Below are 24,132 nucleotides of genomic sequence, written 5' to 3' on the forward strand. Positions count from 1 at the left end.
TGCACATTCCTTAATACTGTAATGGAATTCAGATTTCAAAGTAATCAATGTGTTTTGATACAAGAATAACGTTTGTGATCTTTTTAGCACAATTCATCGCCCAAGCTCTCTACCTGCGATAGTTCCCAGTAGCATGAAAAATACATACCCTGGACTAGGAGCTGAAAAAAAGTACATGGAATTACCTACCAGGATATAGAAATGGCCAAAGTTTCTGCAGTAGGATGACTATAAAAGTTCCTGTGTTTCTTTAAAGTCCCTGGTTCCTGAAGAAAGTTTCTATGGTGGAAAATTGGCTATAGTGTTTACTTTGGACATCAGCTATAAGGAAGGAACATTGGTGCCATGCTCCTGTATGCTCAAAGATGAGCAGGCAAGCCTCTACAGAATCCCAAGTACAATGGCATCAGTACCTAGTATGGTCTGTTAATTATATCAGACTGGAGTGCTTCATCTGTCTTGCATCTGACCTCTTTTTCGGCAAACGAGGTCCTCTGCGATGCTGCTCGTGCCTGGAGCAGAGTGATTTGCTCACTCATCTTTTGAGTGACAATAGTGAGGTCTTAGGGTTTAGTCATTGTGTCCAATTATCCAAACAGCTACGCTAATCTCTAAAAGAATAAGAGCAACACAATACATCTTCAGGGTCTTGTTACAAGGGTTTCAATCTCTTATATGCTCATCCCAGCAGAAGGGTTGTAACATCCAGAGTGACACTGGAATTGTTGTTGTTTGATAGCATGTAATATGCATCAAATCTTTTTTTCTTTGTAAATAAAAATAACTGAAATTCAGCTGAAAAAGAAAAAATCAGGGTTTCATTCAGATGATTGCAGTGGCTGTAATTTGAAACTGTCATAACCTGAGACCTTTCTGTTGTTAGAAGGCACAATGGTGGAAACTATTAATAGTACCATGACAAAAAAAACTTGGGTGTAAATTTAAAGTCTTGCATGTTTTCATGGTGCTTCTTAATTTTACATAGTATTACTGGATTGTTACATCAGCTCATAATGTTGATGATTTGTATGGTGTAGTGGTTTGAAAAATTAAAATTACTTAACATTATTGTTAAATATTTGCAAAACTAATGAATTGTTCTTCATTGTCGACTTACTCCTTTTGCACTGTTCGAGTCCATTTAATTTTTTTTATTTTTTTTTTTTACTGTGAAGGGAAAAAACTGAATAAGGATATTTTTATAAGGTTTCCTAAATAAACTGTGGCCAAAGACATTAACTGTATGAAGCAGTGATTCTAAACTATTTTACATTATGCATCATAATCATTGTTTTTCAGATTAGGTTTTTATTAATGTAAACTTAAGGTTTTTTTGTGTTTAGGTCACTTTACTTTTTGCCTGGGTTAATATAGCAACCTGTCTGAGTTGTTTATTTATAGGATAGTGTTCTGCTATTGCTTTTCATAGGTAGCAAAGACAAAGCAGCGTATTGAAGAAGAAAAAATGCAAGTCCAGGTTGTGGAACGGTCTCAGCAGATTTTGCTTCAGGAGCAGGAAATTACCCGTAAGGAAAAGGAGTTAGAAGCAAAGGTGAAAAAACCAGCTGAAGCTGAACGTTACCGTCTGGAGAAATTGGCAGAAGCAGAAAGGCGAGTAAACACAGTAAAAATTATGTTGTACTAAGCACTGCAACAGTCAGTGTTGTGATTTTATTAGAAACGTATTTATTAATCTTAAAGTGTGCATTTTATTGTGTTAGTCAAATGGAAGACCAGAAATAAATTATCTGCTCAGCTTAATCCAAGGTCTTAAGGAACTTACCTGCCCGTGACAGAACACCAATCCACTTAATGGCACACAGAAAGGCATTTCCTGTTTGAGCTATTCTCAGTCAAACAGTTAATTTAACTATGAAAAGTTTGGTTCTATTTTCTCTGTTTAAATGTTGCCATAATAATAACAAGATCTTTTATTGGACATGCCCTAAGCATAAGCGGTTATGCTTATCAAAAGGTTGCTGAAGAGCATCTTTTGACTTTTATACTTAGGTGAATTGCTGTCTCTGCCTTAAGTCAGTAAATTTGAAAAAACTCGCTATAGAAACCTACAGAGGAAATTCCTAAACCTATAAAAATGGCTTGGTTCTCTATAATCCCAGATTTCTGTGCCAGAACTGTTGCAAAACAGGTTGGATTTTACAGCATGAAACTGTGCCTATGTGCCTACTACAATTAAAAATGGTCTTCTGTTTCTGGCAAAACTCAAAGTAATGGTTGACAGTCAATCCTATAGCATCACCTGTCCACGTGAAGGGGAGCACGAGGTTAAAATTCTGATTTCAGCAATCTTTAAAACATGAAATGAACATACTAAATGCAGGAGTTAAACTGTGTATGTGGAGTGCAAGGAAGAATGGCAGCAGTGTGTGTGTGGACTTGGTTAAGTCTTTCTTTGCACCTTATACCCGTTTCATTATAACACATTTTCCACTATTCCAACCCATTTTTTTATACTGTCATTTTTCTTTTTTATCTTAAGATGTTAGTACTATTTAAATCTTTTTGGTCTCTTTTACAGGGATTTGATATAATAGTAGAGTTGGATATATTACTAATGCACTCGTGTGTGTTTATAGTTTTATATGTACATGTGTGCATACTTTCATTTTAGGTGTTTTTTTGATAACACTATTAACATACTATAGAGTATAATTAAAACTAAAATATACAAATATATATCACACAGGTATATCAGTAAGTATTGTGCCTTTTGAAATATTATTCTCAACTATCCAAATATGGCTAAACCCCATTCCTTTTTGAGCTGACTGTTCCATATTGTACCCCAGGTTTTTTATATCTAGGCTGTAATATTAGATTTGATAACATTTAATTGATTATATCTCTGTTTACTCATTACTTTGTTGTTGCCTGGGTTTTTTTTCCTTTTGGGTGTGTTCTGTCTGTTGGTATTATTAGAGGACATGGATGTTGTTGTATTTGGTCTTAGCCTCACTTGGGAAGGCAAGATGGCGGTGAGTTGTGGGGGATGGAAAGCAAGCAAGCTATTATTTCTCTGTCTTTTACCCAACCTAAAATTCTACGCGTCAATTTTTATGTGCTAGCTTACTAATCACAACACCCAGTAATAAAGATGTGAAATTTGTGTTAAAGCTGAAATCTGAATTAATTTGCTGCTTTTACTTAAGATCACTGAGTATCTCTGATGCTTAGAAGCAGTGTATTTCTTATCAGTCATTTAACTTTGTAAGCCAGGATATCAAATAATGATCCAAAGAGAAAAGAAAGGATCCTCCCATCTCACAGGCTTAATGGTTAAGATAATGTTTTTATAGAAGAGTAGTTTCAAATGGAAAAGAGAATGGTTCGGAAAAATCTCTCATTCCAGCTATACAGTGATTCCTCGCTATATCGCGCTTCGCCTTTCACAGCTTCACTCTATCGCGGATTTTATATGCAAGCATATTTAAATATATATCTCGGATTTTTTGCTGGTTCGCGGATTTCTGAGGACAATGGGTCTTTTAATTTCTGGTATATGCTTCCTCAGTTGGTTTGCCCAGTTGATTTCATACAAGGGACGCTATTGGCAGATGGCTGAGAAGCTACCCAACTTACTTTTCTCTGTGTCTCTTGCGCTGACTTTCTCTGATCCTGACGTAGGGTGTGTGAGCAGGGGGGCTGTTCGCACACCTAGACGATACGGACGCACGTCTAAAAATGCTGAAAGATTATCTTCACGTTGCTACCTTCTGTGTGCAGCTGCTTAGTGAAGCGACATGCTGCACGGAGCTTCATATACTTAAAAGCTCAAAGGGCACGTATTGATTTTTCACTCTTTGTTTTTATCTGTCTCACTCTCTCTCTCTCTGTCCCTGCTCCTGACGGAGGGGGTGTGAGCTGCTGCCTTCAACAGCTTTGTGCCGTGGTGCTTCGCATACTTAAGCCAAACAGCCCTATTGATTTGTTTGCTTTGCTCTCTGTTTCTGACAGCCTGTGCTCCTGACACGCACTCCTTTGAAGATGAAGATATGTTTGCATTCTTTTAATTGTGAGACAGAACTGTCATCTCTGTCTTGTCATGGAGCACAGTTTAAACTTTTGAAAAAGAGACAAATGTTTGTTTGCAGTGTTTGAATAACGTTCCTGTCTCTCTACAACCTCCTGTGTTTCTGCACAAATCTGTGACCCAAGCATGACAATATAAAAATAACCATATAAACATATGGTTTCTACTTCGCGGATTTTCTTATTTTGCGGGTGGCTCTGGAACGCAACCCCCACGATGGAGGAGGGATTACTGTAATAGGAAAACCAGAGGTGTTTGAATTTTAATCCATTAAACTATCTCACTTGTTGCGACAGGTGAAGTATCTAATCCCATTGGGCACTATGTCATGGTGGTGAGGAATTATTGGTATTCAAATCTGAAGTGATTCTGGTTAAACATAATGCATCTAATGTGGATGGCAAATACTTTATGAATGTTTTTGTATAACCCCTTTTCCAAAAAAGATGGAAAGCTGTGTAAATGGTAAATAAAAACATGATTTGTGATGATTTGCAAATAATGTAAACCCTATATTTAATTGAAAAAGGTACGAAGGCAAAATGTCAACTGTAGAAACAGATTTTATTGTTTTTTGTAAAATATTTCAGTAGGTATGGAAAAGAATCGCACACTTGCAAAATATTCATATTGCGTTGCTGCACTACACAACAAAACAGCTTGGGATCCTGGTTGGCAACTCCCCCAGGCAGATGCATGTTCCATTTCCCCCCTCCAGAAATTACCATTTGCACTAGCCAGGTGATTATGTGGGTGTCCCTTGGCCTGGTCCAGCTGCTTGGGTGCTCGGCTATGAGGATCCTGCGAGCCAGATCACACTCTCAGAATCATTCCACATGGGCCATAGTGCCGTAACTGATGCTCCCTCATAATTCAGGCAGTGTGTCTCATTTGGGACTCCATGAGCAACCACTTGTTTGACACAAAGTCAAACCAGCATGTACCCAAGGATTTTCAGAGGAGACATAGTACCGAAGGAGTCCAGTCTTCGTCTCGGGTCACTGGATAGCATCCATGTCTCCTAACCATATAGTGAAACAGGGGGCACTAGGACTCTAAAGACTTCAACCTTCGTCCTTTTGCAGAGATATCAGTAGCACCACACACCCCATTCCAGTGACTTCCTGACCAACCCCCATGCTCTCCCAGTCAATCTTATGACTTCATAGGAGGAGTCACCACAGACATGAAGGTCGCTGTCAAGGTAAGTAAACCAATCAAAGAGGTTGATATTCCCTCTGTAGAGAAGACACACTGCTGATGGATGTTCCCAAGAGGCCATTAAATGCCTGGATCTAGATTTTTACCCAGGACACTCACAAACCCAGACACTCGGACTTCTCATTCAGTCTCTCGAGAGCCCCGATCAGAGCCATTGACTCCTCGGAGATTACAGCATCATCAACAAAGTCAAGATCACTGAATCTCTCACAGATGCCCCACAGCTGCTGGACCGCACAACCCTGCCCAACACCCAGTCCATGCAAGCATTGTGCGTGAGAGCACACCCCTCACCAGCCCCAGAATCAACTGAGAAAGATGCAGAAGTTCTGCCTCCTCTCTGCACAGCACTCACAATACCATTATAAAGGTCAGTCATGCTCAAGCAACTTCAGGGCGATCCTGTGATGTCTCAAGATATTCCTCAGGGTAGCTCCATAAAATAAGTTGAATGCTTTATGAAAATCAACAAAGCCTTCAAAGAAACTCTTCCAGTATTCGCATTTGTACTTTATGAAAACCCTCTGTGCCAGGATGCGGTCAACGGTAGACTTCTAAGAGCCCATTTATACTTCACACTCCGAACACGTACGCATCATGGCTGCCGCGCGTTCCCAGCATTCATTTGATGTGTCCTCAGATCACGTCCTCAGAAATTAACGCAACGCATGTATGTGTTGCAGTACCAGCAAAAAGTCGGGGGGCGCAGTGTGATAAAAGTCGTAATGTGACATCAGAGTCTCTATTTACTATCTACATGTGACAGAAAGCTTCTATGTGGATCCTTCATGATCGTTATGCTTTTATATTCACGCACATCACATATTCCCCAACATAATGACACAATACATTTTAAAAGTCTCACATACTGTTTTTGTCACCTTCACAACAGCATCAGAATTTTACGGCAGCGTATTTGAGCCACAGAGAAAAAAAATTAAAGGCATGGTGAAAAGGTCTATTTTGTGATTAAAGTGCAAATTTGCTTTAATCTCTAAAGTCCACTTTAACCTCATCATTAAAGCAGACCATCGTAAACATCATCTTAAAACTGACCCCATTGTTAATCGCTACGTGCTTCTGTGGCTTCCTCCTATGATATTCCATCTCTCTTCACATTTAGAATCCTTAGATGTATACTTGATATCATTTCCATGATGAAATGCATTAAAGTATGTATGTTACATTTTACAGATAAGTCATTAACTTCATTTACAGTGGGTACGGAAAGTATTCAGACCCCCTTCAATTTTTCACTTTTTGTTATATTGCAGCCATTTGCTAAAATAATTTAAATTAATTTTTTTCCTCATTAATGTACACACAGCACCCCATATTGACAGACAAAAAAAAGAATTTTTGAAATTGTTGCAGATTTATTAAAAAAGAAAAACTGAAATATCACATGGTCCTAAGTATTCAGACCCTTTGCTCAGTATTTAGTAGAAGCACCCTTTTGAGCTAATACAGCCATGAGTCTTCTTGGGAAAGATGCAACAAGTTTTTCACACCTGGATTTGGGGATCCTCTGCCATTCCTCCTTGCAGATCCTCTCCAGTTCTGTCAGGTTGGATGGTAAACGTTGGTGGACAGCCATTTTTAGGTCTCTCCAGAGATGCTCAATTGGGTTTAAGTCAGGGCTCTGGCTGGGCCATTCAAGAACAGTCACAGAGTTGTTGTGAAGCCACTCCTTCGTTATTTTAGCTGTGTGCTTAGGGTCATTGTCTTGTTGGAAGGTAAACCTTCGGCCCAGTCTGAGGTCCTTAGCACTCTGAGAAGGTTTTTGTCCAGGATATCCCTGTACTTGGCCGCATTCATCTTTCCCTCGATTGCAACCAGTCGTCCTGTCCCTGCAGCTGAAAAACACCCCCACAGCATGATGCTGCCACCGCCATGCTTCACTGTGGGGACTGTATTGGACAAGTGATGAGCAGTGCCTGGTTGTCTCCACACATACCGCTTAGAATTAAGGCCAAAAAGTTCTATCTTGGTCTCATCAGACCAGAGAATCTTCTTTCTCACCATCTCAGAGTCCTTCAGGTGTCTTTTAGCAAACTCCATGCGGGCTGTCATGTGTCTTGCACTGAGGAGAGGCTTCCGACAGGCCACTCTGCCATAAAGCCCTGACTGGTGGAGGGCTGCAGTGATGGTTGACTTTCTACAACTTTCTCCCATCTCCTGACTGCATATCTAGAGCTCAGCCAAAGTGATCTTTGGGTTCCTCTTTACCTCTCTCACCAAGGCTCTTCTCCCCCAGTAATAATAATAATAAATTTTATTTATACAAGGCGCCTTTCAGGGAGCTCAAGGACACCGAACAACAATAAATAAATAAATAATTAAATAAAAGACACAATTATAAAAAACTTAAAACATCAGAAAATCTAGAAATTAAAACCAAACAAAACCATTATAATCAGGATGAAAAAGAAAAAGCCATTTTAAACAGATGCGTTTTAAGTTTACATTTGAAGGATGAATATGATTTGATATTTCGGAGATCCGCAGGCAATGAATTCCAGAGCTTGGGAGCAGAACGACTGAAAGCTCTGCTCCCCATGGTGGTTAGACGGGCGGGAGGGACAGTCAGATGGGTGGAGGAAGAGGATCTAAGATTACGGGATGGAATGGCAACATGAAGAAGGTCAGACAGATATGGAGGGGAGAGGTTATGGATGGCCTTAAATGTTAATAGTAGAATCTTAAAATCAATACGAAACTTAATCGGGAGCCAATGAAGCTGCTGCAAGACCGGAGTAATATGGTGAATAGATGGGATTTGAGTGATGATACGTGCTGCAGAATTCTGGACTAACTGAAGCTTATGAAGAGATTTATTCGGGAGACCAAAGAGGAGTGAATTGCAGTAGTCCAGCCGAGAAGTGACAAGACTATGAACAAGAATGGCAGCAGTATGAGGAGTGAGGGAGGGGCGAATGCGATTAATATTACGTAGGTGGAAGTAAGCAGACCAGGTGATGTTATTAATGTGACATTGGAAAGATAGAGTACTGTCGAGGATGACACCCAGACTCTTGACCTGAGATGATGGGGAAACAACAGAGTTATCAATAATAAGAGAAAGATTATTGGTTTTGGATAATGATGATTTTGAACCAATGAGGAGAACCTCAGTTTTGTCACTGTTTAATTTAAGAAAATTCGAAGAAAACCAGGATTTAATTTCAGCAATGCAGTCAATAAGCGAGGGTGGTGGAAAAGAGGAGGTGGGATTACCAGCAAGGTAGAGCTGGGTGTCATCAGCATAACAGTGAAAATTAATGTTATATTTGCGAAAAATATTGCCATGGGGAAGAAGGTAAATAATAAAAAGAAGAGGCCCCAGGACAGAGCCCTGGGGCACACCAGAAGTAACAGCGGTGGGTTGGGATGTGAAGGTTTTAAGTTGTATGAACTGAGTGCGGCCTAAGAGGTAGGATCTAAACCAATCAAGTGGAGTGTGGGTAATGCCAATCAGAGATAATCTATTAAGGAGAGTGGTATGACAAATAGTATCAAAGGCCGCACTCAGATCAAGGAGGATGAGAATAGTGATTAGACCAGAATCAGCAGCCATAAGGAGGTCATTAGTAATTTTAACAAGTGCCGTTTCTGTACTATGAAGGGGGCGAAAACCAGACTGGAACTTTTCATATAGATTATTGTGAGATAAATGGGTATGAAGTTGGATAGCTACAATTTTTTCAAGAATTTTAGAGATAAAGGGCAAGTTAGAAATGGGGCGAAAATTATTGAAATTAGTAGGATCAGCACCAGGTTTTTTTAGTATTGGGGTTATAGAAGCAGTTTTAAAAGATGAGGGAATAATACCAGTAGTGAGAGAAGAGTGAATGATGGCAGAAATGAGAGGGACTAGAGAGGGGAGGCAGGCTTTAACCAGAACTGTAGGCAGGGGGTCCAGCTGACAAGTAGATGACTTGGATTTGCAGTAGCTCAGCTTGGCCGGACGGCCAGCTCTAGGAAGGGTTCTGGTCGTCCCAAACATCTTCCATTTAAGGATTATGGAGGACACTGTGCTCTTGGGAACCTTAAGTGCAGCAGAAATTTTTTTGTAACCTTGGCCAGATCTGTGCCTTGCCACAATTCTGTCTCTGAGCTCTTCAGACAGTTCCTTTGACCTCATGATTCTCATTTGCTCTGACATGCATTTCGAGCTGTAAGGTCTTATATAGACAGGTGTGTGGCTTTCCTAATCAAGTCCAATCAGTATAATCAAACACAGCTGGACTCAAATGAAGGTGATCTCAAGGATGATCAGAAGAAATGGAAAGCACCTGAGTTAAATATATGAGTGTCACAGCAAAGGGTCTGAATACTTAGGACCATGTGATATTTCAGTTTTTCTTTTTTAATAAATCTGCAACAATTTTCAAAAATTCTTTTTTTTTGTCTGTCAATATGGGGTGCTGTGTGTACATTAATGAGGAAAAAAATTAATTTAAAAGATTTTAGCAAATGGCTGCAATATAACAAAGTGAAAAATTGAAGGGGGTCTGAATACTTTCCGTACCCACTGTAAATAATGAATGCTAATAATAATTACACGTTATGGCGGCACAGTGACAACACAGTAGTGCTGCCACCTCACAGGGAGTTGCGTCCCTTGTGTTCCCTGCCTGGAGTTTGCATTTTTTCCTGGTGGGTTTCCACTGTGTGCTCTGGTTTATTTCCAAAGACTTGAAGTTTTGGGGATTTGGTGACGCTAAAATGACGGTAGCGTATGTGTATGCTTGTGTTCACCTTGCAATGAGCTGATGCCCGTCCAGAGATTTTGTTTCTTAATTGCTCCTGATGCTTGCTGCAATGGGCACATCCCAGGATTGATGCATGTAATCATAAAACATCCTTTTCAGAGATTTTGTGGCAAAGTGTCCTCAGAATTTAATGTGTGTTTCAGGCAATTCACAACACAGAGAAGCCGAACATTTTCTCACTGTGATGATATCTCGCACTGCTACCTGGTGGAATCTTCCAGATCTACATAAAGCACACATGCAAGTATAAACAGTACAATGCTTGCATAGCAGTAGTGTTTGCTTTAAGCATAAATCCAGACTGCTGTGATTGCTGGTAGGTGAGCTAGTGATCATGTTCCCCATTGAGGATGACCCTAGCAAGGACCTTACAAGGCACAGAGAGCAGTGTTATCCCCGTGTAGTTGCCACAATCCAGGAGATCACTCTTCCCTTTCCACATAGGGACAAGAAATCCCATTTTCCAATCAGCTGGGATGACCCCCATCTCCCAAATGGAAGCAAGATTGCTTTTATTGCCAAGAGGACAGCCTTGCCATCAGCCTGGAGAAGTTCAGATGGGATAAAAGTACACATTGCAAACTTTAATTTAAGGGTATTTGCTTACATTTTGGTCAAATCATATAGAAATTACTACACATTTTGTAAATGGTCCCCCAGTTTCAGGGCACTGTAATGTTTGGGATATAGCAATGTTAGGTATATTAACTTTTTTAGGGCAGATGTCGACTTTTTTCGATGGGAGGGGTTGAGGGACTTTGAGTTTTCAGTATCTGATTTTGTTGAGAGTAATCAGTAGAATAGTGCAGAAGAGTGAGGAACTGGCATCAGCTGATCGGACCCCAGCTGAGCGCATTTCTGCAGCCGATGCACCTACGGCAAGATTCTTGTGGGAGGAATATCCAGACATCGATCTTTGGGAGCCGACTTGGCTAGAGGACTTCACAAGACGGCATGGCTTGCTGTTGGACATGACAGATTACCAGCCACTGGACTACTTCAGGCTGTTCTTTCCTGAGGCTGCCTTTCAGCTACTGTCGAGACAAACATGTATACAGAGCAATTTTTTGAATCGCAGGGAGCATTGGTCCAAATGTGCTTTGTCCCCTGGTGGATTTGGACAGGTTATGCCGCGTGATAGGTACGTGCTCCTGCAAAATTTTATTAATTTCTGTAACCAGAAGCAAATCCCAATGAGTGAGCCAGGGTATAACCCCATGTACAGTGGAACCTCTAGATACGAGTTTAATTCGTTCCAGAACTGAGCTTGTATAGCGAATTTCTCGTATCTAGAACAAACTTCCCCATTGAAAATAATGGAAATCCAGTTAATCCGTTCTGCACCCCAAATATATTAACATAAAAATCAATTTTCCTAACAAATAACACTGATAAATTATATATACTGTAGTCTACCTTTAATAAATAACACTGGTAAATAATATAACTGATTATTAAAAGAATCAAAACAGGTGTCCAAAGTGCAGTAGAGCATTCAATAAATCTTTAAATAAATAATCCTTAAAACAGTTGTGAAGTGGAGGTTTAAAATACACAAGAATAACAATCCTTTAACACGAGGTTAAAACGTCAAAAGGATGCCGTCTTTAAAAAAACAGATGACAATCGCCGGTGCTTCTTCTCTGTTAGCGTCTCACCTGCGGGCTCTGCAACAGGCGAGACACTCTTAATGCAGCTGACCTTCTCTACACCGTCCTGCTTCAGCTGTTTGGCTCGCCTGTTCAGCTACACGCGAGCCTGCACTCGCCTGCCTGCCTGCCTTCTCCTTCTCTCTCTCTCTCTCTCTCTCTCTCTCTCTCTCTCTCTCTCTCTTCTTTTACTTTTTCTCCCCCTTAACCGGCTCGCGCTTCTCTATATATGCGGGGAGGACATGGCAGCTGCAGCCCATCAGCCACAGGAACAATCATGGATGTGGGCAGTTTCCCACCTGTGCACTTAAGTGAGAAACGCAGACACCGCAGATCGCGGCTCGCAACTGCTACCACGCCCCCTTGCTAAGCCGCGAGCTATACCCACAGTCCGGCTCGTGGCTCGTTACGCGAGCCAATGCTCGTATTTAGAGCTGAATTTTTCGGTCATACTTTCCTCGTATTTTGAATTTCTCGTATACAGAGGTGCTCGTATCTCGAGGTTCCACTGTATAAAGTTCAGCCCCTGCTTGACATTGTAGAACCAACATATAAACAATTTTATCAGCCTGGTCATGATTTTGTCTTTGGCTGAATCAATGATAAATTACCAGGGACGTCTTTTTTTCCGCCAGTATATGCCAGACAAGCCAAGTATGGCATAAAATGATTTTGTACTGGCAGAAGCAAGCACTAGTTTCTGCCTAGAAATAATCACGTATATAGGAAAGCACTCCAAGTCAGGTTGTGGTGGAGCTACTTCAGGGCTTTAAACATTTGGGTCATATTATGTACATGGAAAATTTTTGTTCATCGCCAGAATTGTTCATGGAGCTACAGAGCAGGGGAATTGAAGGATTGTAGCACAGTGAGGGTGAAGCCAGACAGGCTGAAAACGAAAAGAGGTGACAATCCTGTTTTCATTCTGGCGGAAAACCTGGTGGCAAGTGGCATGGCCTGATGTCATACGGGTGACTTGTCATTACAGTTATTCATCAGAAGGGAAACTCAGAAGGTAGGGAGCTGGACAAGCCATATAGTGGCATATAGTGCGGAACTGATCTCTCTGTACTATTCTTTCCTCTGCATGTCCTGGAGTACAAAAGAAACACCACCATGCACCAAAATGTGGAGACTGGGCAACATTGGGAAAGAAAAAAAAAAACACGTGATCACTGATTACAACCGCAAGAAGCCATGCAAATGAATATGAATAATGTTGTATCCGTGCCACAGTGTTTTCCGAAATGTACTATACAGGTCATAAAATAATTCCAAATATCATGTATACCTATGTCTCTGTTCTTTGTCACTGCGGCTTTGCCGTCATGGACCATAAGGTGCATACTAATTCTGCAGGAGCAGGAACATTCAATAAAACTGAATTAAAAAAAAAAAAAAAAAATTCAAGTGACAGTGAGATACCAATAAGGCAGATTCACCGGCGTTTGTTTGTCAAGTTTTATCCATCCAGATCAGAGAATTTCCAGTTCCATTGTCTCAAAACACCACTCACAACTACAGTTATTCCCAGTTTCAAATAAAAACTGACAGCGTCAGATCCCTGGAGTGGCGGTAGTATGTACCGTGATTGTGACTAAGAAAATAACGGGGGGGGGGGGGGGTTGTTTGGGGACGCTAACTTTTGCAAGTACTATAAGTTTACACCGGCTGTTACAGATGCAAACCAAATTTATGTGTTTATTGTATAATAACAATAAGAGCAGCTCACTACTCAAAACGGTAAATATACGAGGCAGTAAGGATCGAACCCTGGGGCCTCTTAATTACAAGTCGGCAATCCTTACCGCTGCATCACGGAAGCTGTTGCATCATCCTTGAACCTTTTGTGAATGTGTTTATTTGATCTTTGGACTTCAGGCTTCACACATTATATAGTTTATGTCTACATTTTGTCATTTATTACTAAAATATGAAAAACGTTTGTTTGAAATAGTAGACTGCTTGTCTTGATCGGCACATTTACAAGACAAAAGATGCTGACAGAGAGGTGCGAAGGAATTTAAGCTGGGCCCGATTTATGAGTTTTTTCATAGGCTTTGGTAATGTGTTAAAATATTGAACCAGTGTAGGACACAATTCAAGGTAGAGTTATTATCTTTTGCTCTTATACACAACAATCACTTTTTTTTCCTCTCTTCTTAGACCTACTCAGTATTTAACATATGGAAAACATAAGAGATTAAGACACTTAGAGGTCTTTATATAGAAAACGTATTTGAAGTTTATGAACGATATATGTTCCAAATTTATCCATCCACACACTTCTTTCCAGTATACAAATTAGAAAAGAAACCTGCAAAGTTTTATACTTCTTGCACCCATACCTGATGGCTATAGTGATTAGTCTTGATGAAGGCTCAAACAGTGTTTCAGCAAGATTTAAAATATTTCAGTCAGATATCCTCTGTCACAGTCTCTCCTAATCCATTAATGGCAATTTTGGGTGTACTCGCAGATGGCATTAAAGTACATAGTGGTAAGTAGATTGTACAGGGTGAGACAAAATGAAGTGCCACATTTCTCAAGGTCTTTTTTTCGCAAGATAGAGGCAGAGGAGTGGGTTGGGGTGGAGGTCCTTTGATAGGCGATGGATAATGGATGAATGAGCACCCATGCAGACTACTCAGTTTTATTTCACTGGCTGGGCTCTACCTACATATTCAGAAAGGCATCAGATCAGTTCCATTAACTTGGTGGAAGAGAACTTTACCCACTTTTCCACTGTGGAGATATGTGTATGCTTTAGTGCTTTTGAAGTTTCTCATTGCCGTTTTATCCATGCCAGTGGATAAAAGTAAATAAAAATGTCTCTGTACATCTCTGCTCCTATTTGCTTAACTCATCTTTCCAGTTTGTCAGGTGGGATGTATTTGGGGCTATTACTTTATCCAATCTTAATAAATAAGGGGAACTTTCCTCCAATTCTGGCTGCATTTTTACTGTTGAGGTGTCCCAAGCGTGACATTGTAAAGACATAGAGGGAAGAATGAAGAAGAGGAAAAGTTGTCTCAAGCATAAAATTCTGAAATGTCATGTCTTGTGGGTGATTTCCACAAAAGGTCAGAGATCATGCATAAGGTAGATATTATATCCTAAGTTTTAACTATAAAAGGCAAAGCTCTGCAAGAAAATTGCAAGCACAGGAAATGAATTTGCACTTAACAGGGTCTTTGGAAGTAAGGGAAGCAAGTAATGTGACATTTTCAATTTTTTTTTATTTCATTTCTTATACACTTATTTATGATATACAGTGGAACCTCGGTTTGCGTCTAACTTGGTTTACGAGTGTTTTGCAAGACGAGCTAAAATTTTTAATAAATTTTGACTTGATAAACGCAATACGAGTAGTATGTATACGCTTTGTCTGCTGAGCATCATGTAATCACAACTGAGCTGATGGTTCTTCTCTCTCTCGCTGCGGGATTGTGGGCAATCGTCTCCTATTCTCCGTCTAAGTTGGCGTGCCTCACTTTTATATAGTCAACATCCGTACGAGCGTATACTGTTTACTGTGTGTGCTGTGACTGTGAGTCCCCGTCTTGCACCCCAAAACACGAAGCTGAGTCTCAGTACTTTAGCAACACCAGCTTTATTCAGCTTGAAACAGCAACAGCGCGATTATTTATTGTAGCGGGATCTGCCACTCCCCTATACACAGACACAGCAGTCAGGCAGGGTTGTGGCCAAGTAGTAATGTGCCCTGCGCATTCATAATGTTCCTTGGATCACCCATTGACGGCAGGCGCTTATAGCATGTCCGCGATCTTTTCGGATTCACTTTTACGGCAAACTGCTACAGCGCTGGGAGACTGCGATTGCTTTGGGACGCTCTTCCGCATGTCGTCCTGTTGGGTGGAATCCCACAAGAGTTTAGAAACTCACTCACACCAGCCATGATTCTTTTTAAAGGTAAAGTGCAGGTTAATTTGTTTTATGTATTTTTACTTTATATTTTGTATTAATCATTTTTATATGAATAGTTTTGGGTTGTGGAACGAATCATCTGAATTTCCATTATTTCTTATGGGGAAATTCACTTTGATATACAAGTGCTTTGGAATGGGAGTACGTTTCCGGAACGAATTATGCTCGCAAACCGAGGTTCCAGTGTACATCATTTTTATAGGGTAAACCTAGTAGTGATCTTGACTTTTTAATTTAACACATTAAGTGCATTGTTTTTTATTTACATTTACTATAATTCATATTTCCTTAAACAGGCTGCAACTGATCATGCAGGCTGAAGCTGAGGCTGAAGCTGTCCGGGTAAGCTTATCTCACTTTTATGTCATTAAAGATTTTTTTTCTAAGTGACTTTTACCTAACTCACTAGCAACCGTATTATTTTTACTTTTCTATTGTCAGTGTCTAGCTATGATCAAAGCCAAAGAAACCTGCTTAACACAATACCGAGGCCCTGACCGATTTAATAAATTCTAATAGTATAATAAAGTAACAATCATATGTGTCCTTTGTTTCATTTTTATTTTCGCTAGACCTGTTTTGTCTTTTTTTTTCTTTTTCTTTTTAGTAGGTGAATTATTTGTAATGTGTTAGATTACACTGGTTTTAATTTTTTTTATAATAGGTAAAAAAAATTTTAATATCGGATATTGTGTCTTGTTTTTAAGATTGAATAGCTTTTAACACTAGAATTACCAGAACCTACAAAAAACTCAAGCCTAAGCAGCCTGCTGTATGATCAAACCATCACCCCCGAAACCGCCTCAGAACGGGCAAGAAGTTCTCCCAGTTCCTGCCTTGATTGATTATCTGGGAGTGAGCTACTCAGAATTGTAAGGGGGAATAATTTGATGTGTGTGTTGTGTCTACAACAATCTATGTGAACACATAGTTGAAACAAAACGTTTTTCATGTTTTAGTAATAAATAACAAAATGTAGACATGAACTATATAATATGTGAAGGCTGATGGCCAAATATCAAATAAACACTTTCACAAAAGGTGCAAGTACAATATGACAGCTTCCGTGGTAGACAGAACACACATCAAATTGTTTCCCCTTAAAATTCTGGGTAGGTCACTCCGAGATAATCAATCAAGGCAGGAAATGGGAGAACAGGAGGCAGTGGGGAGATGGTATAGCAGGCTGCTTGCTGCTTGGGCTTATCTACACATTTAGAAGACAAAAGACGCTGACGTAGAAGTGTGAAGGGATTTAAGGTGGGCCTGATATACAAGTTTTTTCATTGGCTCTGGTAATTCTAGTGTTAAAGTTTTTCTACAAATGTCTCAGTGCTAAAACTACCTTACCATAGAAATTAAATTGTTTATTAATTAACTGCTGATATAAGAAAATGTTCATTGTAAAGAAACTAAAGTTGTGGTTGGTTATTTTATATTGAATGTATTAAATCTTAATTTGCAAACATTGTCTATCAAAATTAAAGCACAATTTATCAGGCATGTCCTTTAATTGGCATATTATCATTTAGGAACATGCATACAAATGTATCTTCCCTTCTTCTTCCAGCTGCTCCTGTTAGGGGTTGCCACAGTGGATCATCTTCTTCCATATCTTTCTGTCCTCTGCATCTTGTTCTGTTACACCCATCACCTTCATGTCCTCTCTCACCATATCAATAAACCTTCGCTTAGGCCTTCCTGTATTCCTCTTCCCTGGCAGCTCATTCCTTAGCATCCTTCTCCCAATATACCCAGCATCTCTCCTCTGCACGTGTCCAAACCAACGTAATCTCGCCTCTCTGTCTCCCAGCCTTCCAACTTGAGCTGACCCTCTAATGTACTCATTTCTAATCCTATCCTTCCTCATCACACCCAGTGCAAATCTTAGCTTAGCTTTAACTCTGCTACATCCAGCTCTCTCTCCTGCTTTCTGGTCAGTGCCACCGTCTCCAACCCATATAACATAGCTTGTCTCACTACCGTCCTGTAGACCTTCCCTTTCACTCTTACTGATACCCATCTGTCACAAATTACTCCTGACACTCTTCTCCACCCATTCTACCCTGCCTGCACTGTTTTTCACCTCTCTTCCATTACTCTGTACGGTTGATTCCAAGTATTTAAACTCATCCACCTACGCCAACTCTACTCCCTGCATCCTCACCATTTCACTGACCTCCCTCTCATTTACACACATGTATTCTGTCTTGTTCCTACTGACCTTCATTCCTTTCCTCTCTAGAGCATATCTCCACCTCTCCAGGGTCTCCTCAACCTGCTCCCTACTATCGCTGCAGATCACAGTGTCATCAGCAAACATCATAGTCCATGGGGACACCTGTCTAATCTCGTCTGTCAACCTGTCCTTCACCATTGCAAATAAGAAAAGGCTCAGAGCCGATCCCTGATGTAATCCCACCTCCACGTTGAATGCATCTGTCGCTCCTACTGCAAACCTCACTACTGTCACACTTCCCTCGTACATATCCTGTACAACTCTTATGTACTTCTCTGCCACTCCAGACTTCCTCATACAATACCACAGCTCCTCTCGAGGCACCCTTGTCATATGCTTTCTCCAGGTCCACAAAGGCGCAATGCAACTCCTTCTGGCCTTCTCTAAACTTCTCCATCAACATCCTCAGAGCAAACATTGCATCTGTGGTACTCTTTCTTGGCATGAAACCATACTGCTGCTCACTAATCATTGCCTCACTTCCTAACCTAGCTTCCACTACTCTTTCCCATAACTTCATGCTGTGGCTCATCAATTTTATTCCCCTGTAGTTACTGCAGTCCTGCACATCCCCCTTATTCTTAAATATCAGCACCAGTACACTTCTTCTCCACTCCTCGTGCATCCTCTCACTTTCCAAGATTCCGTTAAACAATCCTGTTAAAAACTCCACTGCCATCTCTCCTAAACACCTCCATGCTTCCATAGGTATGTTATCTGGACCAACGGTCTTTCCATTTTTCATCCTCTTCATAGCTGTCCTTACTTCCTCCTTGCTAATCCGTTGCACTTCCTGATTCATTATCTCCACTTCATCCAACCTCTTCTCTCTCTCTCTCTCTCGTTCTCTTCATTCATCAGCCTCTCAGAGTACTCTTTCCATCTGCTCAACACACTCTCCTCTCTTGTGAGTATGTTTCCATCTTTATCCTTTATCACCCTAACCTGCTGCATATCTTTACCAGCTCGGTCCCTCTGTCTAGTCAATCGGTACAGGTCCTTTTCTCCCTCCTTAGTGTCCAACCTCTCATACAACTCATCATACGCCTTTTCTTTAGCCTTCGCCACCTCTCTCTTTACCTTGCGCCTTATCTCCTTGTACTCTTGTCTACTTTCTGCATCTCTCTGACTATCCCACTTCTTCTTTGCCATCCTGTTTCTCTGTATACTCTCCTGTATTTCCTCATTCCACCACCAGGTTTCCTTTTCTTCCTTCCTCTTTCCAAATGTCACGCCAAGCACCCTTCTTGCTGTTACCCTTACTACATCTGCTGTAGTTTCCCAGCTGTCTGGTAACTCTTCACTGACACCCAGTGCCTGTCTCACCTCCTCCCTAAATTCAGCCTTGCAGTCTTCCTTTTTTTAACTTCCACCATTTGATCCTTGGCTCAGCCCTCACTCTCTTCCTCTTGTTGATCTCCGTCATCCTACAGACCACCATCCTATATTGCTTAACTACACTCTTCCCCTGCCAACCACTTTGCAGTCTTCAATCTCCTTCAGATCAACTGAATCCTCTACATAGGATCTACCTGTGTGTATCTTCCTCCACTCTTGTACTTAACCCTGTGTTCCTCCCTCTTCTTAAAATATGTATTCGCCACAGCCATGTCCATCCGTTTGGCAAAATCCACTATCCTCCGACCTTCTTCTCCTTGACACCATACCTACCCATCACCTCCTCGTCTGCACTGTTCCCTTCACCAACATTCCCATTGAAATCTTCTCCAATCACCACTTTCTGTCCCTTGGGTACTGTTCGTCACTTCATCCATCTCATTCCAAAAATCTTTTTTCTCACCCATTGCACACCCAACTTGCGGTGCATATGCACTAACAACATTCATCATCATACCTCCAATTTCCAGCTTCATAATCACTCTTTTCACGTCCAAAACACTCTTGACATCCTGTTCCTTCAGAATAACTCCTACTCCATTTCTCCTCCCATCCACTCCATCATAGAACAATTTGAATCCACCTCCAATCCACCTGCCCTTACTCCCATTCCATTTAGTCTCTTGCACGCACAATATATCAACCTTCCTTCTCTCCATCATATCTGATAACTCTCTCCCCTTACCAGACATACTGCCAACATTCAAAGTTCCTACCCTCAGTTCCACTCTCTTTACTTTCCTCCTCTCCTCCTGCCTCCGGACACGTCTCCCCCCTCTTTATTTTTTCTTAACATTATCAAATTTCAATCAAATCCATCAAGGTGTTTTTTTTTTTTTTTTCTTTTTTCAGTAATTTTTTTTTATTATCTTGGGGGGACACTGAAATGTCCTTTCTCAGCAGATACCTAATGACTTTGACGGACCATCCTGCCAAATTTCAGTTTTTTACTTATACAGGAAATATTGTTTTTGTTAATGAGTAAATGAGTTAGTCAGCTCTGCATTTTGTGTGTGTGTTTGTATGTATAAAGGAACTATCAATGTCCGTCAAATGTTTGTCAAGTAAGCTTTTGTACAGACCTCAAATAAGTCTGTATACTAGCAGAACAGTTAAAAGTTCACATAATATACATATTAATAGATTTTTATGCACATACTGTAGGATGCAAAAGTTTTGGCACATTAAAGATGACACATTTCTTTTCAGCATTTTATGCAAGATTAGAGTATTTTTGTTTTGTGCAATTATACAGTTAAAACAAGGAAAGGACCACCATGCAAAAGTTTGGGTACTTCAAGAAGTTTGAGATCTCATAACTTTTACCAAGTTCTCAGACCTTCATTAGCTTGTTAGGGCTGTGGCTTGATGTTCACAGTCATTGTTGAGAAACCTCAGGTGATGCAAATTGCAAAGCTGTATGAATACTCTGACTTCTGAAACGTTGTGCCAACAATCATTGGCCATGGGTTCCTCTAAACAGCTGCCTAGCACTCCAAAAAATAAAATAATTGATGCTCACAAAGTAGGAGAAGATTACAAGTAGATAGCAAACCATTTTCAGGTAAATTATAAAAAATTATTTGCATTTACAGTTAGGTCCATAAATATTTGGACAGAGAACTTTTTTCTAATTTTGGTTCTGTACATTACCACAATGAATTTTAAATGAAACAACTCAGATGCAGTTGAAGTGCAGACTTTCAGCTTTAATTCAGTGGGGTGAACAAAACGATTGCATAAAAATGTGAGGCAACTAAAACATTTTTTTAACACAATCCCTTCATTTCAGGGACTCAAAAGTAATTGGACAAATTAAATAACTGGAAATGTTCATTTCTAATACTTGGTTGAAAACCCTCTGCTGGCAATGACAGCCTGAAGTCTTGAACTCATGGACATCACCAGATACTGGGTTTCCTCCTTTTTAATGCTCTGCCAGGCCTTTACTGCAGAGGCTTTCAGTTGCTGTTTGTTTGTGGGCCTTTCTGTCCTAAGTTTAGTCTTCAACAAGTGAAATGCATGCTCAATTAGATTAAGATCAGGTGTCTGACTTGGTCATTCAAGAATTTTCCAAGTCTTTGCTTTAATAAACTCCTGGGTTTTTTTGGCTGTATGTTTTGGGTCATTGTCCATCTGTATCATGAAACGTCGCCCAATCAATTTGACTGCATTTAGCTGGATTTGAGCAGATAGTATGTCTCTGAACTCCTCAGAATTCATTCGGCTGCTTCTGTCCTGTGTCACATCATCAATAAACACTAGTGTCCCAGTGCCACTGGCAGCCATGCACGCCCAAGCCGTCACACTGCCTCCACCGTGTTTTACAGATGATGTGGTATGCTTTGAATAATGAGCTGTTCCACGCCGTCTCCATACTTTTTTCTTGCCATCATTCTGGGAGAGGTTGATCTTGGTTTCATCTGTCCAAAGAATGTTTTTCCAGAACTGTGCTGGCTTTTTTAGATATTCTTTAGCAAAGTCCAATCTAGCCTTTCTATTCTTGAGGCTTATGAGTGGCTTGCACCTTGCAGTGCACCCTCTGTATTTACTTTCATGCAGTTTTCTCTTTATGGTAGACTTGAATATCGATACGCCTACCCCCTGGAGAGTGTTGCTCACTTGATTGGCTGTTGTGCAGGGGTTTCTCTTCACCATGGAAATGATTCTGCGATCATCCACCACTGTTGTCTTCCATGGACGTCCAGGTCTTTTTGCGTTGCTGAGTTCACCAGTGCTTGTTTTCTTTCTCAGGATGTACCAAACTGTAGATTTTGCCACTCGTAATATTGTAGCAATTTTCGAATGGGTTTTTTCTGTTTTCACAGCTTAAGGATGGCTTCTTTCACCTGCATGGAGAGCTCCTTTGACCGCATGTTGTCTGTTTACAGCAAAATCTTCCACATGCAAGCACCACACCTCAAATCAAGTCCAGGCCTTTTATCTGCTTAACTGATAATGACATAACAACGGACTTGCCCACACCTGCACATGAAACAGCCTTTGAATCAATTGTCCAATTACTTTTGAGCCCCTAAAATGAAGAGATTGTGTTAAAAAAAATGCTTTAGTTGCCTCACATTTTTATGCAATCGTTTTGTTCACCCCACTGAATTAAAGCTGAAAGTCTGCACTTCAACTGCATCTGAGTTGTTTCATTTAAAATTCATTGTGGTAATATACAGAACCAAAATTAGAAAAAAGTTGTCTCTGTCCAAATATTTATGGACCTAACTGTATATAGCGCTTTTCTCACTACTCAAAGCGCTAAGCAATTGCAGGTAAAGGTCCTTGCTCAAGGGCCCGACAGAGCAGAGTCCCTATTAGCATTTACGGGATTCGAACCGGCAACCTTCCGATTGCCAGTGCAGATCCCTAGCCTCAGAGCCACCAGGTAGGTGGTTCATTACCTTGTAATGTTTTTAAGAAATGGCAGTTAACAGGAACAATGGAGGTCAAGTTGAGGTCTGGAAGATCAAGAAAACTTCCTGAAAGAACTGACCCAGTTGTTAATCGCAACGCGCTTCTGGGGTGTGTTGTGAATTGCCTGGAACTCCCATTAAATTCCGATGACGCCTTACCGCAATATCTCTGAAAAGGATGTTTAATGATTAAATCCATCAATCCAGGGATGTGCCCATTCCAGCAAGCATTGGGCACGAGTTAAAAACAATCCCTGGACAGGGCATCAGCTCACCACAAGGTGAATACAAGCAATCACGTGCAGTAGCGTCATTTTAGTGTCACCAAATCTGCATATCTTTGGATGGAAAACTGAGCCCACTGTGGAATCCCACCAGGAAAACATACAAACTCCAGGCAGGGATCACATGGGACGTAACTCCCTGCAAGGCAGCAGCGATACCGCTCTGCCACCGTGTCACCCCATATGTGTAACTATTAACGTTGTTTAAATAATAAATACTGTTAACGATTTATCTGTAAATGTAACATACATATTGTAATGCTTTTCATTATGAAAGTGATATCATGTATAAATGTGCAGAGAGCTGGAATACCATAAATTTAATATGTTCTATGTGGCTATCTATTGCTGTTTGCTGCTGCTGTCAGGTCAGGAGGAAGCCTCAGAAGCTTGTAGCGATTAACAACTGGGATGACGTTTACAACGGTCTGCTTTAATGATAAAGTAAACTACAAGGTTAAAGTGGACGTTTTGAGACTAAAGCTGATCACAAAATACACCTTTTCACCATGTCCTTAATTTTTTTTTCCTCTGTGGCTCAAATACAGAGCTGTACATTATGTTGCTGTTGTGAAGTTGCAAAAAAAAAATTAAAAAAAAGACTTTTAAAATGTATCGTGTCATTGCAATTGAGAATATGTGACGCTTGAATATAAAAGCACCACGAATGCATTTGTATGTCAGCATTTTGCTTCACCACATCGAACCATTCATCAAAAATCGAAGTGTGCACATCGATCTCGTAGGATCCTCAAAGTGGCTTTCTGTCACATGTAGATAGTAAACAGAGACTTTGGCGTCACATTCCAACTTTTATCACACTGCGCTCCCAACATTTTGCTAGTACTGCAACTCGTGTATGTGTCACGTTAATTTATGAGGACATGCTCGGTGGACGCATCAAATGAATGCTGGGAACGTGTGGCAGCCATGATGTGTGCGCGTTCGCGTTCTGAGCATGAAGTATAAACTAGCCCCAAGTCATTTATCCAACATTGTTTGGTATAATGGTTCATTTCAACAATTCTTTCATGTCATCATCAAGAAATAACTTATTAAAGTAAATCAGTGGATCTTGGATTTCTACATTCATTTTTATTCCTGGCTTCCCCACATAATCAAAACGAGGTGGTGCTGGTTTATTT

General features: G+C 40.5%; 1 protein-coding gene across 1 annotated transcript in view; it reads left to right on the forward strand.

The window, feature by feature from the left end:
• The window catches only part of LOC114656464 (flotillin-1), a 168,715-nt gene that overhangs the window by 115,098 nt on the left and 29,485 nt on the right, over nt 1–24,132 (forward strand). The window contains exons 9-10 of the mRNA XM_028808129.2: nt 1,430–1,611; nt 15,941–15,986. Coding sequence (XP_028663962.1) covers nt 1,430–1,611; nt 15,941–15,986 — 228 coding nt within the window. The remainder of the gene's footprint in view (nt 1–1,429; nt 1,612–15,940; nt 15,987–24,132) is intronic.

The sequence above is a fragment of the Erpetoichthys calabaricus genome, chromosome 1 (assembly GCF_900747795.2).
Source record: "Erpetoichthys calabaricus chromosome 1, fErpCal1.3, whole genome shotgun sequence".
NCBI lineage: Eukaryota > Metazoa > Chordata > Cladistia > Polypteriformes > Polypteridae > Erpetoichthys > Erpetoichthys calabaricus.